The sequence below is a fragment of the Crocodylus porosus genome, unplaced genomic scaffold, assembly GCF_001723895.1.
Source record: "Crocodylus porosus isolate Cpor-Errol unplaced genomic scaffold, CroPor_comp1, whole genome shotgun sequence".
NCBI classification, from domain to species: Eukaryota; Metazoa; Chordata; order Crocodylia; family Crocodylidae; genus Crocodylus; species Crocodylus porosus.
The window spans coordinates 7,951,438-7,966,512 of record NW_017728906.1 but is presented as its reverse complement, the minus strand read 5'-3'; the positions used below and the strand labels follow the sequence as shown (position 1 = coordinate 7,966,512).

Here is a 15,075-nt window from a genome sequence, read left to right as displayed (position 1 = left end):
ATCTGCCTCCAGACAGCATTTAATTTTCCTGTTTGGATGCCTGTGTCTTTTCTAATAAGATTCCAAAAAATCATAAATGAAGGATCTCTAGTGAACTATACAAACCTCATTCAAGTTCAGTTTGTAAATTTATAATGACAACTAGGGCTTACAAATCCATATGAAAAGGAGCTTTAAAAATATGTGTCAGACATAGGAACAAACATTTTCTCGTGGTTTAATTTTTCTGCAAGCTTACAACAGAGACCAGACTTGAGTTCACTAGAGCTGGAAGTATATTTAAAGCCTTGGCTCTGATGAAACAACAACACTCTGATCTCAGAAAAACAAATTCTTCCCCTCCCCCTAAAATTTGGCAATAGTCCTGTAAAACAAACTATAAGATGAAACCACTGCCAATACTTGGGAAATTACAAAATGAAAACAATAGATCCTTTCCCAGGAGTATATGAAAGCTCCAACTAAGCTTTGGTTCAATAACAGATTTCTGATTGAATATAAGCAGGTCTTCCCTGGAAAATGGGTTGTCTTTTATTACATGAACTAAAATACTAACAATACAGTCATCAATAAGTCTAAGACAATACAAAGCAGGCACGCCTACACAAGACACTACAGCAACGTAGCACTGGTGGGCACAAACTGTGATGCTGATGCTATGTCACTGTAGCAATGAGCTACAGCAACAGAGGTCATCGTTATGGCAATGCAGCATCTAAAAATAACTGTGCCGCTGGGAATGTGCAGTACCAAATGCACAGTCAACGGCACATGTAAGTTTGCCTGACATAAACATAGCAGCCACCATCTGCCAGAATCATAGATTCATAGATGCTAGGGTCGGAAGGGACCTCAATGGATCATTGAATCCCACCCTCTGCCAGTGGCAGGAAAAAGTGCTGGGGCTGTGTAACCCCAGCCAGGTTCTTGTCCAGTCTCTTCTTGAAGACCTCCAAAGTAGGGGAGAGCACTACCCTCTTTGGAAGCCCATTCCAGATTCTGGAAACCCTAACCGCGAAGAAGTTCTTTCTGATGTCCAACCTAAATCTACTGTCTATCAGCTTGTGGCCATTGTTTCTGGTTATTCCAAGAGATGCCCTGGTAAAGAGAGCATCTCCTATGATGAAGATATTGAACAGCACCGCCCAAAGACCAAGCCTTTGGGAGACCCCACTGCCAACATTTTTTGAGGTTGATATCGACCCGTCCACCACTACTCTCTGGGTACAACCCTTAAGCCAATTTGCCACCCACATGACAGTGTAATCGTCTATGAGACAGCTGTTCAATTTGTTTGTAAGAATAGGATGGGATACCATGTCGAAAGCCTTCTTGACAGCTACTTGGACTCCCACATCTAAGCATTTAGTCAGATAAAAGCTAAGAGAAAATGGGCAACACCTGAGTTTCCTATCCAGATTAGACAATACAACAAAAACATGGGCTAGACAGCGCTCACTAAATGGGGAATATTTCAATACTTATTTTGATCCTCATCATTCAGTGCATGGGTTTCATGCATCGACTAGCAAAATTCTGATCATTCTTAGTTGGCAATCTTCATCTGGAAGATGTTAGATGAATAGACTTTATGGCCAAAAGGGTCTAGTCTCTCTGGATCCTTTGCATGAGGAGTAGTAGAAGTTCACTGCTGCTTAGACTTTTTCTAGGATGCTTGCAGTACAAGGGAGCCAGATATTGAATAATACAATCCTTTTGCTGGGACTTGGTACTTCCTATCCAGCTTTCTTGAGGTCAAAGGAATGGATTATAAATCACCTTAGTAGGCTAGAAAAACCCTTTGTTTTTGGACCTGCAATCCCACCAAGTTGCTATTGGGTGAAGAATACCTAACAACTTATGCTGCCGTTCTTAAATTATCTCTGGTATATAATCAATAGTCTCAGCAGTTTTTATGAGGTGGTCTTAGAAGATGACACACATGCTGAGAGCAGAAAGAGGGTTAGCTATTTTGTTAGGCAATGAAGCCGTCAACCCTTGGAGGGGAAGGGTGTTGAGTCTGGTGAAGGTTGGTCTGCTGTGCTGAAGTTTTCCTTACCTTAGCTTAAAGTTGAGAAGGTTGTAAACCGGAATCAGCTGTATCCTCTTCCTTGAAGTGGGAGATTTTGTGTGCAATAAAAGTGACAATGGCTTCTTGAACCAGGTATTCACATCCCAAGGGAAGTAATACTGCTAAGGTTGAAAAAGGCTTTAAGCGGACAGACGCACAGGGAGCATCTACATGTGCAAATGCTCTGGTGTGGGTTTACTACATTACATGTTTACTCTGCATTACATTGGGCAGGCATCTACCTGTGCAGGGAAGTAGTCTGCTTCTCATGGCAGCAGTCTGTTCCTACCCCCATCATCCCTGCACTGGCCCCCTGCAGCAGCCGGGGTGGGGGAGGGGGGTCTAGGTTCACTTTGGGTGCCAGGCCAGGAGACTGCAGGGAGCACAGGGCCAGAAGACAACTGTCTTGTGGTGGGGGCTGAGACATTTTTCCCTGCCCCGAGGAGCTGCCTGCTGCCAAGGCAGGTTCTACCACTGGAGCCCAGTTTAAGACAATGTCCCCCTGCCTGGCAACAGGTAGCTCCCAGCCCCCACTCTATGACTGCTTGTGGAGCGGGTACTGGAAGATTCCTATCTCCCAATGCCAGCCCCATCATCATGGGGCTGGCACTGGGTGATGCTCATCTCCCAGCACCAGCTCCATAGTCACTTTATTGCGTAAGAATCTCCCAACCCTGTGACTGCGGAACTGGTGCTGGGAGATAAGCATCTCCCAGCCCTGATTCTGTAATTGTGATGATGGAGAAGGGGCTGCCTCAGCTCTAGTGGTGGAAGCAGGTAGCTCTGGGGGCAGAGAGCAATCTTCTGCCCCCTGCTGCTTAGTTGACTAGAAGCACACTTGCTCCCAGTTGGCTGTCTACATGTGCGCTACTGCACAGTACTTACTCTGAAATTACTGTACAGTAAGTATCTTCACATGTAGACAGTAACACTTACTGTGCAGTAATTTGCTCTAATCTCAAGTAAAGCATCTTGTGTGGACACACCCACAGGAAAGTAAAAAATTATCTACTTCCTCAAGGACTTCATTTCCCTTTGTGTGTGCTACTGGGAACTCGGTTCATTCTCTCTGGATCCCCAGTGAATAATGGGGTTAAGAGAACCCTCAGTACACTGCAGATGAGAACAACTGGGGATGCAGAGCTGTCTAGTGTTCTACATCTACCCAGTGCTGGTTACAGGTGGAGTTGGAGCTTGCAAGTGTTTGCAAGTGTAATTTATACTGGTTCTGCAAGTGAAATCAGTCATATCAACAAAAACACTTTTATGCTGGCATAACAGCATCCATGCTAGGGCTTCTGCCATTACACCAATATTAGAAAAATAACTCCCTAATGTATGACACTCTTCTGGCAGACCTGTTTCCTGAGCAGGAGTATGTCCTCAAACAAGCAAAGAATTATCTACCTTTCTCTTTGTGGACAGTAAAGGAGGACACTGTTTCTTTACAATATGTAGCTGGTCACTAGATTTAGTACAATCTAAACAGTTTGTATCATACATTTTATTAAACACTTTACACTTACTCATTTTTAGAGTACTACAACATGCCTGAATGACTGGAACTACTTGGTCCTCTATTGATTTAATGTGAATTAGAGACAATAAATGAAGTCCAAATATCACCAGGCTCGACATTCTTTTTTCATACCTTTGACAAGTCTACCCATTAAGCAACCTGCCAAAAAACCTAAATTGTCCTACCCAATATCTAGTCTGTCTTATTCAGCTCTGGGTCATCTGTCTGAAACTTGAAAAGGATACTCCATTATAATGGCCTATATATGATTATGAAGCAAGCAAGCAATTATGGACAAAGACCTCTTGTCCTCTCACTTTCTCTCTCTCTCACACACACACACACACACACACACACACGTACAGTAAGAAGTAGCCTAAAGTTCTACTCAAATACCTGATACACCAGTATTTTGGAAATGTTATATCAGTACACTGCATGTGTTACTATTCTCATTACATTTTTTTCTCAAAAGCAGGAGAATTCATTCATCTTAGTACTGTAACTGGACTGCAGACCATTATAGTGCAATAAATTGCCATTATTTAGAAAAAACTCTCTGAACTCAATAATTTCATGCTGTTCATCTGATTTGGACACCTTTCAAAGAACACGACATGTTCTGCAAGATATGTGGAGCACATATTTCAATATAAACGTTGTAAAAAGAGTACAAAGCAGCATATATGAGAGCCAACCCTTCACCATCATTGTAAAACAATTACATTCCTGCCACTGGAAAGTTTTATAATAAGCGTGATGCTGAAAACTATTATGACAGTGAAGCAGTACTTTGAATCAAAGAATGTATACTATTCATCTTAGCTGCTTCTGTATACAACAGAACTTGAAGAATAACACAAAAAAGTATCACTGATACAACCTACTAGTCCCAGCCAACACTAGTTTCGTCATTATTTTACCTGTTGTGCTACAACTTACAAGCCCGTGACAGTGGGACACTAATGTGCAGTGCAAAACACTGATAGTTTCCTAAACCAACAAGCAAGGATTACTGTATTTGTTTTTATTAATAAAGTGTATGCCTAATTAAGGAAATTTAAAAAGAGGAAAATTAGTTTTCTTTCTTTCTCGTTTCTTTTCATCACTCTTGTTTTTCTTTCCCTTCCCTACCCCAGCTACCACAGCCCCCATCCCCTATTCATATATTCTGAGACAAGAAATAAACATAATTGTAGAATCCATCATACATAATGTTGCAATGCTAGCCTATGACATACCACGACTTAATAGTTAACAAATATTAATAATTACCTCTACAATTGTATAGCCTTATTTCTACAAGTTGCTTATAGGAAATGGTCAGATATGAGAGTACATACTAAGAACCCTTCAGTCTGTGAGAAAACTACATACCAAACATTGCTCTAGCAAGCATTTCAGAGCCATCCTTTTAAAAATGTAGAGAGAGGTAGTTAGCCATATTAGTCTGAAATCAGACAGGTGGCAGGGCAGGGTGGTACTTTAGAGCTGTGATTCTCAACCAGGGCGATGAGGTACCTGGGGGAGCCTTGAGATCATTTCAAGGGTGCCCCTGGGTGCCACATATTAGGTTTGCAAACATAATTCACAAAAGAAGCCTAGCGATTTCAAATAGGAATCCAGAGCGTCTCATAGCTAACAAGGGGGTCTTTGAGTCTAAAAACGTTGAGAACCACCACCATACTAGAGACTAACTTGTTCAGAAAGAGGCATAAGCTTTCACAGGAAATGGCCTACTTGGTCAGAGGCTATAAGTGGATCTGAAGAGCACTTAAAATGTGTTTGAAGTTCAGCAAGAATTGTGTCTTATCCATATATAGTCTGATTGTTCACATACTGTGGGTAATGCAGTGCATGGAGTTCCCAGACTTATTAAGTGAATAGTTATAAAGTTATAAAGAAACTCCACATAGAGCTTTGGGGATGGGAAGAGCATGTTAGGGAGGTGTAAACTGTTTTGGCTTGCTTTAAGGAAAAAAATGAACTTTGCCTAAATAAAAATTTATCTCAGTCAACTAATTTGGGAGTTTAGTTTTAGTTTATCTTTAAAAACAAAGCAAGACAAAAGAATAAAAACAAATTTGATTTTCATTCCCAAGCCTCTGCATTTGGGCCTCAGCAGGATCAAAATACAGTTAAAAAAAAACCAAACCAAACCAAACCAAAACAGAACAAGACCTCTCTTGTAGTATTCCAAAATTGACTAGAAAGAAGCAACAGATTTTTTTTTATGGAAAGTTATTTCTTTGTGTGCCAGTTTAGGAGGCTCAGTACATTTAGAATTCAAAGGAAGCTTAGGTAAGGGACAGTTATTTTATATAATTCAGCAATCTACGTCAGTTCTTCTGCTGGTGTCTTTCAACATAGTACCTGATCACTTTTCAGGGGGCTCTTGTTCCCAGGAACAATCACACATTAGTTCAGAAAGTCTGTTCAGCACTATACAAGGCAAAGAAAAACAGGGACTGAGCCCCAGTAAATCTACAACTTAAAATAGTTGTAGATGCCTCTCCGAAACAAATGTCAAGGCTGTCCTTAGCTAGCTTGTACTCCTCTCTCTGAGTTGTTTCCACATATGCAGCCAAACTTGATGCTCAAGAGGTCATTGCTAGCACGAGCTCATTAAAAGTTCAGGAAATCAAAAGAGCTCTCTGCTTTGTGTATGACCCTCTGCAGAGTTTCTTATTCTTGGATCGCATTACACACAATTTAACTGGAAAAAAGAGAGAAAAAAGCTATTTCAAAGGAAGAATCACTGCTGTGAGCTAATGACTATTTAACTGTGGCACTGTAGGTGCATGATCTCCTGAACCACATCTTGACTGCAAGGGCTAGAAAAGCTAAATTTAAAAGTTACAGTCATATTTATCTTGCTTCAAATAAACATGTGATTTCCCATGCAGGGAGCCAAATTACTGCCTGCCTTACATTGTATGCAGCCGGCTGACTTCAAGTGTCAATGTTAACATAGTTGAACGCATGGGTCAGCAGAAAATCTGATCCCTTAGTCTTATCAAAACTGAACGAGAGGGTGGGAACCTTGGACCGTATATGCCTGTGGGCAGGGGAGAAGGGGTGGGGGTGGAAGAGGACCAGTTATTTTATTAGATACTCACAGGAATTATGGATTGTTTACATAGTGAGTTTTACTATTTTTCTACATTAGTGCTTCTGTTTAATTTGTGATATAATTTCCTTATACTCTGACCTCTCAGACTGGGGCCAGGAGGCAATTCTGTAGGCAACATTTTTAAGTTTGTAAAGTTTCCCTAAATAAGCCACCATTGTCAGAAAAATGAATATTACCAATGTATGCAGGTCTGACTAACTGATGCCTCCAGATCTGTGTGGGGACCTGGGTGTCCCTTTCGGTAGAGGCAGCATATCATGTATAATCACCTCATTTATCTTCATTTCAACTCCCTCTAACCTCACTTTTTAATCTTTACTATGCCTCTACAAACCAGTGCCAGACGCCTTCAATCACTGAAATCTCCCTTCTGCAACATACTCAAGATGGGAGTTAATTGGTCAGTACTGCAGCTCTCCAGAGTGACATTATAATAATATTGTTTTATCTACACTGTCAGCCTTTGGTTTGTAGAAGCAATTGAAGAACTTGATCAATTTAGGTTTTAAAGCCCTAAACAGCCTGGAACTTGCCAATTTAAGAAACGAATACTTTTCCCACACAACACTATCATGGCTGCATCCTGGGGAGATCCTTAAAGTGAGTCTTGGTCCACTTACATAAGCAATGATAAGTTTTCAATTTTGGGCTTTATGCCCTCCAGCCTCCTCCATAATAGACTATAAACAATTGCAGGGCAATCTGTAAGGTTCATCTGTTTTCCCAGGCATGTGCAGAAGATAGAAGAATAAACTGAATGTACCAGGAGCTCATCAAAAAGAATGCAATACTGTTCTGCTTACATAGTTATTTGGGTTAATGGGAGAATTTGGTAAAGAACTAGCCTGACTTGGAGTATAATACTGTAGAAAGTTTTAAAATGTGTAGGACTCTGGACAGGCATCTTTTTGTTTTTGGAAGCCAAAACAAAAATCAATATATTAAAGATTCTAGGACAAGGTTAAGAGACCTCTAGCACCACTAAAGGAGTGGCAAACAGGATTTGAAGATGCCTCTCAAGTGCTAGATGGAGATTCCTGCACCAGAAGGAAATCCCTTGCCAGTGTAGGCAGCTCTAAACTAATCTGGCTATCTTCCACACACAGCGTTCTGTGCAAGACCCCCAACCAGCCTGCCTATGAACAAGTGCCTGTAGCTGCTGCAACTCCCTAGCAGCTGGCCTCATGGTGCTTGCCATTCCTTTCATCTCCTCTTCCCTGTTGCCACTCAAGCTGCACTAAGCACGAGCACACAGCTCAGGTTCTACCCTTAACAAAACGTTGCATCTGTACGTGGTACAAACTGAGAAACAATCAGAGCCGGGCTGATTTTGTATCCTGCTATTCCATTGTCATGCAGTGCAGAGGATTTTCTTTCTTCCTTCAAAACAACCCATAAGACAAATAAAATAACTCTTTATCTCGTCAACCCCTAAAACCCTAGAGTTAACACAATTACAGTAAATCTATCATCTTTAAATGCAGAAAGTAAATGTTTTGGACATGAAGTGTACACAGTGCCCTTTAGAGTGTGGGGGGAGAAGAAACTGCCCCCCTGACAAACCCCAGCTGGGGTCTGGGGCCAGGGAGGGATGTTAAGCACCCCTTCCCACTCAAATTTACTGCTGGCTGCAACTGTGGGCTACAAATCCCAGAGGCACCTGGAAGCAGGAAGAGGAAGTGATGAGCAACCATGCAGAGTCCTGCTACTGTACTTCTGGACTGCAAATCCCAGAAATCTTGGAGGCAGCCAGAAGAGGAAGTGAACACACAGTCAGAGAGCTGTGCTCTAGCAGGCATGTGGCTGCATTTCCTGAATCAAAGTCTGTTCACTTATGTTTCAATTTAATCTGTGCAATTTAGATTAACCTGCAAAGAACTGATTCAGGCTTTTTGACTGTCTGTACCTAGCCCTATGTCTACCTGAGCCAGTCTCCAAAAAAAAAAAAAGCAGTACAGTAAAAGTTGGGTGGGTCATGATCCTTACTTCTGCTTCTTAGTGACACATTCTTATGGCTCAGATGAACATATCTTATGAAAGTAAATGCATTGTTTTTTCAGGGACTCAAGCAGGATGGAATAAGATCACACTTAGGTATCCAAGTATGCTCTTGAGGCCTAATTGGTGGAACAGAATCTGCACTTAGCAAATTTCCTTAGCTCAAACACTAAATTGGGGATGACATCAGAAAGAAACTCCAGGAATCTTGATTCCTAGCCAGCCAAAGTCATGTTTTCACTGCAGTAGCCCCCAGAGGAACAGGTTCCCTGTCTCTAGGTAGGTTTCCACTACATGCTGGGCACTCTTAGGATGGGATGCTCTCAAGCACAACCTTCCCATTGGCTCCCACTCACACACACCATCTTGCCAGTGCTGCTCTCAAGATCTCTGGTGTGCTCAAGAAGAGTTACTATGGGTTCTCCTTTGGGGTCTTCATGTCCACATTTCTGGGTTTGGAATATGCAAATGGGACTGGGTGGACAGGGTATGCTTGAAAGAGGAGTACCACATTCTTGGGTGTCCCTGGTATGTAGTATAGACATACTCTCTGATATCCAATGGGGCTTTTCCCTTTCCAAACCAGTTTAATTAAGAACTTCTATCTCATCCACCCCTGCACACCTCTCACCAGAGTCTACTGTACTCCCTATTATTCAGTTCTTTTTTTTCAGTTCTGCAGTTTTATTACGAAAATGCTGTAAGCAGCCAGAGCATTCTTGGCAGAGGCACTTTACGAGCAAAACTTTTATTATTTCAGCTCAGATGTATCCTTTTACACATAAATATATGGTACAAAGTCCTCCTATGCTAAAAGAATAAGTGGGGGTTGGACAAGAATCTTGATTCACAGATTTTACAGCTAGAAAGGATCATCAAATACAATCAGGTTCAAATCAGGTATTAATATATTTCTGAAAGCTCAAAAAGCCACAAAGTAGTCTTTTACTATTTCCCTAGGCTTCAACAATGTTAAATGACCTAGGATCTTTCATTTCCTAGCCTATCCATGCAGCAAAGCAAGCAATGGAACACTGCAACCTACAATTTCCTTCACTTCCTCATTTTGTGAATCATGTCAGACATCTTTGATCTAGGCTGTTTCCTGAAAAACAAGGACTTCCATTCATCATGCCTGCTGTAGCCCTAAAACTGAACAAAAAGCTAGAACAAATCTTATAGAAAGTCCAAGCAATCTGGTTTTAAACACCTCGAGTGACAGAGAATTTGCCACCAACCTTGATAGGTGTTCCAGTGGCTCACTGTTCTCTCTGAATGCACACTTTAGTTGCCCAGAGTGAACAAACAGTATTGCCATTATCCCAGAATATTTTGAGGTCATGGGACAGTCAGATGGTAAGTATCTTATAAGTACACCCATGTTTTTTGAGGTCTTTCAGCAGCTCTTGAAATAAATAAGAAAGCTGCCATGTTTACATACAATAGTTTATTCTGTGTATGGAGGGCTGTCTGTCTGGTGGGGGAGGAGAATTAAGCATGCAAGAAAGGGATTTTTTAAAATGTATTATATCATGAATTATTACCATTAGTAAATTCAATTTGTAAATACATATTGTCACTGGGTCTTAATACTGCTATGTTATGTGGCTGTCAAAAATAACTTGGTCTTAGCCAAGGTAGAGTTTTACTTTGGGGGACAGCTGGAGCCAGCAGACCAAGAAAAAATGCATTTTAAACATTTTTCATGTTTCAAGGAACCTTTATGTCCCCAAATGCTCAGAAATACAAGCCACACAATTAAAACAACATCAACTTTTAAATGTTAACCCCAAATCCAAATGCCAGGTGTAAATTTTCCTCACTTTGTTTAGACGTCCTTTTCAGACCAGAACATTATGACCCAGACTCATTATTTTTTGTTATAAATGAGAATCAATTCGACAGTAAGCCAGGAGGAATATTTAATTTCCAAAGGTTTTATTAATGACTGCACTCCTACTAACATGTGCTAGGTCAAATATGCGCTGTTATTGTCCATATTTACCTCTTTTTCTGTTTTGGAATTTATTTCCAAATTAAGTAACCATGTCTCAAGGTACTGCTGTTTTAACTAATATAAATCTTAATTTTCATATTCCTCCATGAGCTCTCTGTTCCCAGGGTTTGGCTTTCCAGTACTTTCTCAGATGGCAACTTCAAATACCTGCTTTATTTTGTCTTAGCCAAGATCAGTAGCGTTTGCATGGCCTACTTGGTCTGGTGGCTAAGGTGAGTCTAAACACCATCACAGGGTCTTAAAAGCTTGAAACATACCCTACCACTCTACTCAGTCTCTGATTATTGAGACACTATTCCATATCATTTTGTTTGATCCATACCCAGAGAAAATACAAAATGTATTTTATCTTTAAATATAGAAATACATATCAGGCATTAAAAAGATACAAATCAAGTAGCCAGCTAAATGCCAGACTCCCCTCAAATAAAAGGACAATGTCTTCCTCTTGATGGAGCTCCCAACTTCTCCACCTCCTTCCAAAACTCCTCCACCCCCTCCAAAAAAAAAATCTTCAACACACACCACCACCACCGCCACCCCTCAAAAAACACCTACAAATACTTATCCTTCCAACTGTATTTCTTTGTGCACTGACAACATTAGTACTCAAAAACAAAGTATCTTACCAACTTCAGTCATGTAGGATTTTCCATCCGCAGGCAAAGGAATATATTGGTTGGAGTAGAAGCTGCTTCCATAACCCACAATGAAACCTTCGAGTTTGGTGTTTGGATTTGGCCGAAGATATTTCATGCAAATGATGTCACCAGTTGTGTTAATCTGCACTTTCAGGCTTTGTCTCTTAACTGGAGAGAAGCAGGGAAGAAAAAAAGAAGAAAGAAAAAAAGAAAGGGGAAAAAAAAAGGTGAGGAGTTATCATCTTCCAAATGACTAATTAAAATTAGAACACACAGTGGCTCGATGTGTTAGTAGTGACAATTGCTTTGAAAAGATACCATCATGTTGAAATCTAGTTTATTAAAAAAAATAAGTCTTTTATAACCACAATTTTTCATTGCCTATCTCCTTTCTTGAAGTGGGAAAGATATATAAACAAACAAACAGGGGAAACTATATAGATCACTACATGCTAACTAGTGTCAAAATGCCTAAAGTAAACTGAAAAAGAAGTGAAAGTTATCTTTTCCTTTAAATTATTTCACTTATATTGGGTGCCACTTTACAAGGATAGGTGGCAACATTTCCAACAGAAGTAAATAAGCATGAATTCTGAATTGAGTGTAATCTTTTCATATTGGGCTGTAGTATTAGAAAAGTGTTTCTGGCAGAGAATGAACAACAACCATATCCACTTTAAATTATAGTGGGGGACAGGGTTAAGTAGACAAAATGCAATTTTCTAGTTGAAACGACACCAGAACACCTAGATTAACATATTTACTCTAGCCAAATATACTACAAGACAATACTTTATTTCTGTGCTTTCCAAGGGAACAATACAGATAACAGGAAACATCATTATATACACTGACTGCAATTTAAATTATATCAGCATCATGACATTGTCATCATGATATGAACTTCATAATAGCACTAGCAGTTTTCACGGCTGTAGTTATATTGTCACTTTCTTGGTAGTAGGGAATAGAGTTAATATTTCGGCTCTTCGTGGGTGGCACGTGATTTTGTTCTTCATTGTTATCTTGGCTATATTTCCAGTAGAATCAACCCCCAAGTGTTCAAAAATACTGAGTCACAGACCCTCCCAAAGCCATGCGATTGGCTTAAAAAGTAGAGGGATTTATGTCTTTTGAACCTATGGAGTACACTTAAAGCACACTGAGTGCTTTAAAATATGGCTTAAGTGTGCCCCAAAGGTTCAAAAGATATAAAAGCCCTTACTTTTAAGCCAATCTCATGACTTTGGGAGGGATTATGACTAATTCTTTTTGAACACCCTGGGATCCCTGTTCCCACATCTCCACGTGCCACTCCACGGCTGCCAGCAAGCCCCGCATTGAGACACCCTGTGCCCCAGCCAGCCTCCCTCCTCTTCCCCCACAGCAGGAGGAGCTGGGCATTCACACTTTGCCCACAGTAGGACCATGTGTCCTGCAGCAAAAGGCACGTGTACGTGTACGGGCATGTGCTGTAGCACTTGTGCCACTGAAAGCACATGCCCTTGTTTGTCTGGATGCGACCAGAGTATCAGGTCTCTTGTAACTCTCTTGAGCCCCAGTTCTATGCCCTGTCTCCTTGGCTCTGTTTCTTGCTCCTAGATTTGGGGCCTGCCCCCTTGCAAAAGAGACCTGCTGCACCTCAGACATTTTCATCTCCAATGCTCTGAGTATATCAAAGCAAGAAATGATGCATCCCATCACTAAGGCAATATCCATCCAACCTTTTACATTTGGGATGAACTAATAAGTAGGAAATTACACATTTTGAGCTGCCTTGCTCCATATTAACATCACGTACACTAACAGTTAGTGTATCACTATTGAAACAGAGCCTGCCTACCACCAAACAGGGAATAGATCACTCAAGAAATATCCAGTTCATTTCTCTCCCTCCATAGCATTCACTTCTGCCACTGCTGGACACAGAATAGTGGGCTTGATGGACTATTGGTCTGACCCAGTATGGCACTTACTATGTTCTTATGTTCTGACTATCACATGATGGGTATTGGCTTAAAAACAGTATTTAAAGATTGTTTTTTTGGGAACTGGCCTATAGGTATAGATATATGCATTATAAGGGGTCAAGATGGGCAGCAGGGGTTAATTAGATTTTTAAACAGCTTGGGTGTGACACACAAAGCTTCTCATAGCCTTGGAAGGAGACAAACTGTCTAACACAACAAGGCCAACAAATGGACATGGCCTAAGGATTGAGGGGGGCATGCCATAATACGAGATCACAGAGCAAACGGGTTGTCTACCACAACAAGGACACAAAGCCTGGGAACTGAAGAAGTGTATACCATACTGTCCCATAACATGAGATAAGTGACACTGGCAACAAGGCCTCAGAGAGCAGGGGGACCTCAGTCTCATTTTGGGGGAACAGAATAAATTAGGAGAAAGCCCAGAAGGCTATGTGGACATGAGACCACAGAGAGACAACCAACCAGAGATAGCCACGGATGAAGAGTAATCAAGAGGGAAGGAGAATACAAAAGCAGAGGCTTGAGATTAACAAGGAGTCCCTTCCTGTCCCTCCTCTTCCTCCTTGTCCCTCACCATCCTGCTCCCTGAAAGGGGTCCCTGTTTCTGTCCCCATCCCCATCCACCAGGAAGGGTTCCTGAGGCCACCATGGACCGAGGGCATACCAGCAGCCCATCTCATGCACTCCACTGGAGGGGAAGCCATGGGCCTTGGCATCCCACCTCCAAACTGCTGACATGCTGTGTTGACATCTGATACCAAAGAAAGAAGTGAAGCTAAATGTACCTTGACTCTGATGACAGCTCTAGGATTGGTAGATATACAATTGTTTGATTGTTTGTATTGTTGGGTTTTTTGTTATTACTCTGTATCAGTGAATTCACCTATTATCAACTGGCAGGTGTTGTGGTCGGTCTGAGGGTTCTGCCCACCCAGAACAAAGGTATAAGGGCTGAGTCCCTAAAATCCAGTGTCAACAGTGGGTACATGCTTTATTCTCCTAGAAAATGCTCTTGTTACATGACTATAAAGCCAATTCCTTGAGGTCAGCCCTTGTGGTAAGTAAGAGAAGTAATAAGATCAATTAGGCTGTTTCTATTCCCAATAAGAAGGGATTTAAAAATATATATATTAGGAACAAAGACACCTAGGTCCTGCATAGAACAAATTATAGTGATCAGAAAAAGCAGAATAACATATAGATATTTCTGATCTGTATTTAGAACAAACCATTAGGATGCCTTCATCCTGTATAATGCTCTTGCATAAATATTAAGTATTATGATTTAACAAGGCTAAAAAGAAAGGCCTACAAAGGATGGAAGATGGGATTTACTTCCAAGCAGGAATATTCTGCACTGGTTTGGTCCTGCAGGGAGCTTGACCAATCTCATTACCTCCTATGACCAGGTGACCTATCATCTGGACAAGGGAGAAGAGATTGTTGTCATATATCTTGACTTCAAAAAAGCCTTCACTCTGGTATCCCATGATCACGTCTTGGCTAAACTGGCCAATTGTGGCCTTGGGCCCACCATGATCTGCTGGCTGGGGAACTGGCTCCCTGGTTGGACCCAGAGGGTTGTAATTGACAGAAGTCAATCGTCATGGTGTCCTGTGACCAGTGGGGTTCCCCAAGGCTCTGTCCTTGGACCCATATTGTTCAACATCTTCATTAATGATGTGGACATTGGAGTCAGGAG

The 15,075-nt window shown here is 41.2% G+C and overlaps 1 protein-coding gene and 1 long non-coding RNA gene across 8 annotated transcripts in view; one reads left to right on the top strand and one right to left on the bottom strand.

Annotated features, from left to right (window-relative positions):
* The window catches only part of LOC109305646, a 473,981-nt gene that overhangs the window by 178,128 nt on the left and 280,778 nt on the right, over positions 1–15,075 (top strand). The window lies entirely within an intron of this gene.
* ABI3BP (ABI family member 3 binding protein) overlaps positions 1–15,075 on the bottom strand; it is a 282,301-nt gene that overhangs the window by 230,527 nt on the left and 36,699 nt on the right. For all 7 annotated transcript variants that reach the window (XM_019528652.1, XM_019528653.1, XM_019528655.1 and 4 more), the window contains exon 2: positions 11,368–11,547. In XM_019528652.1, coding sequence (XP_019384197.1) covers positions 11,368–11,547 — 180 coding nt within the window. The remainder of the gene's footprint in view (positions 1–11,367; positions 11,548–15,075) is intronic.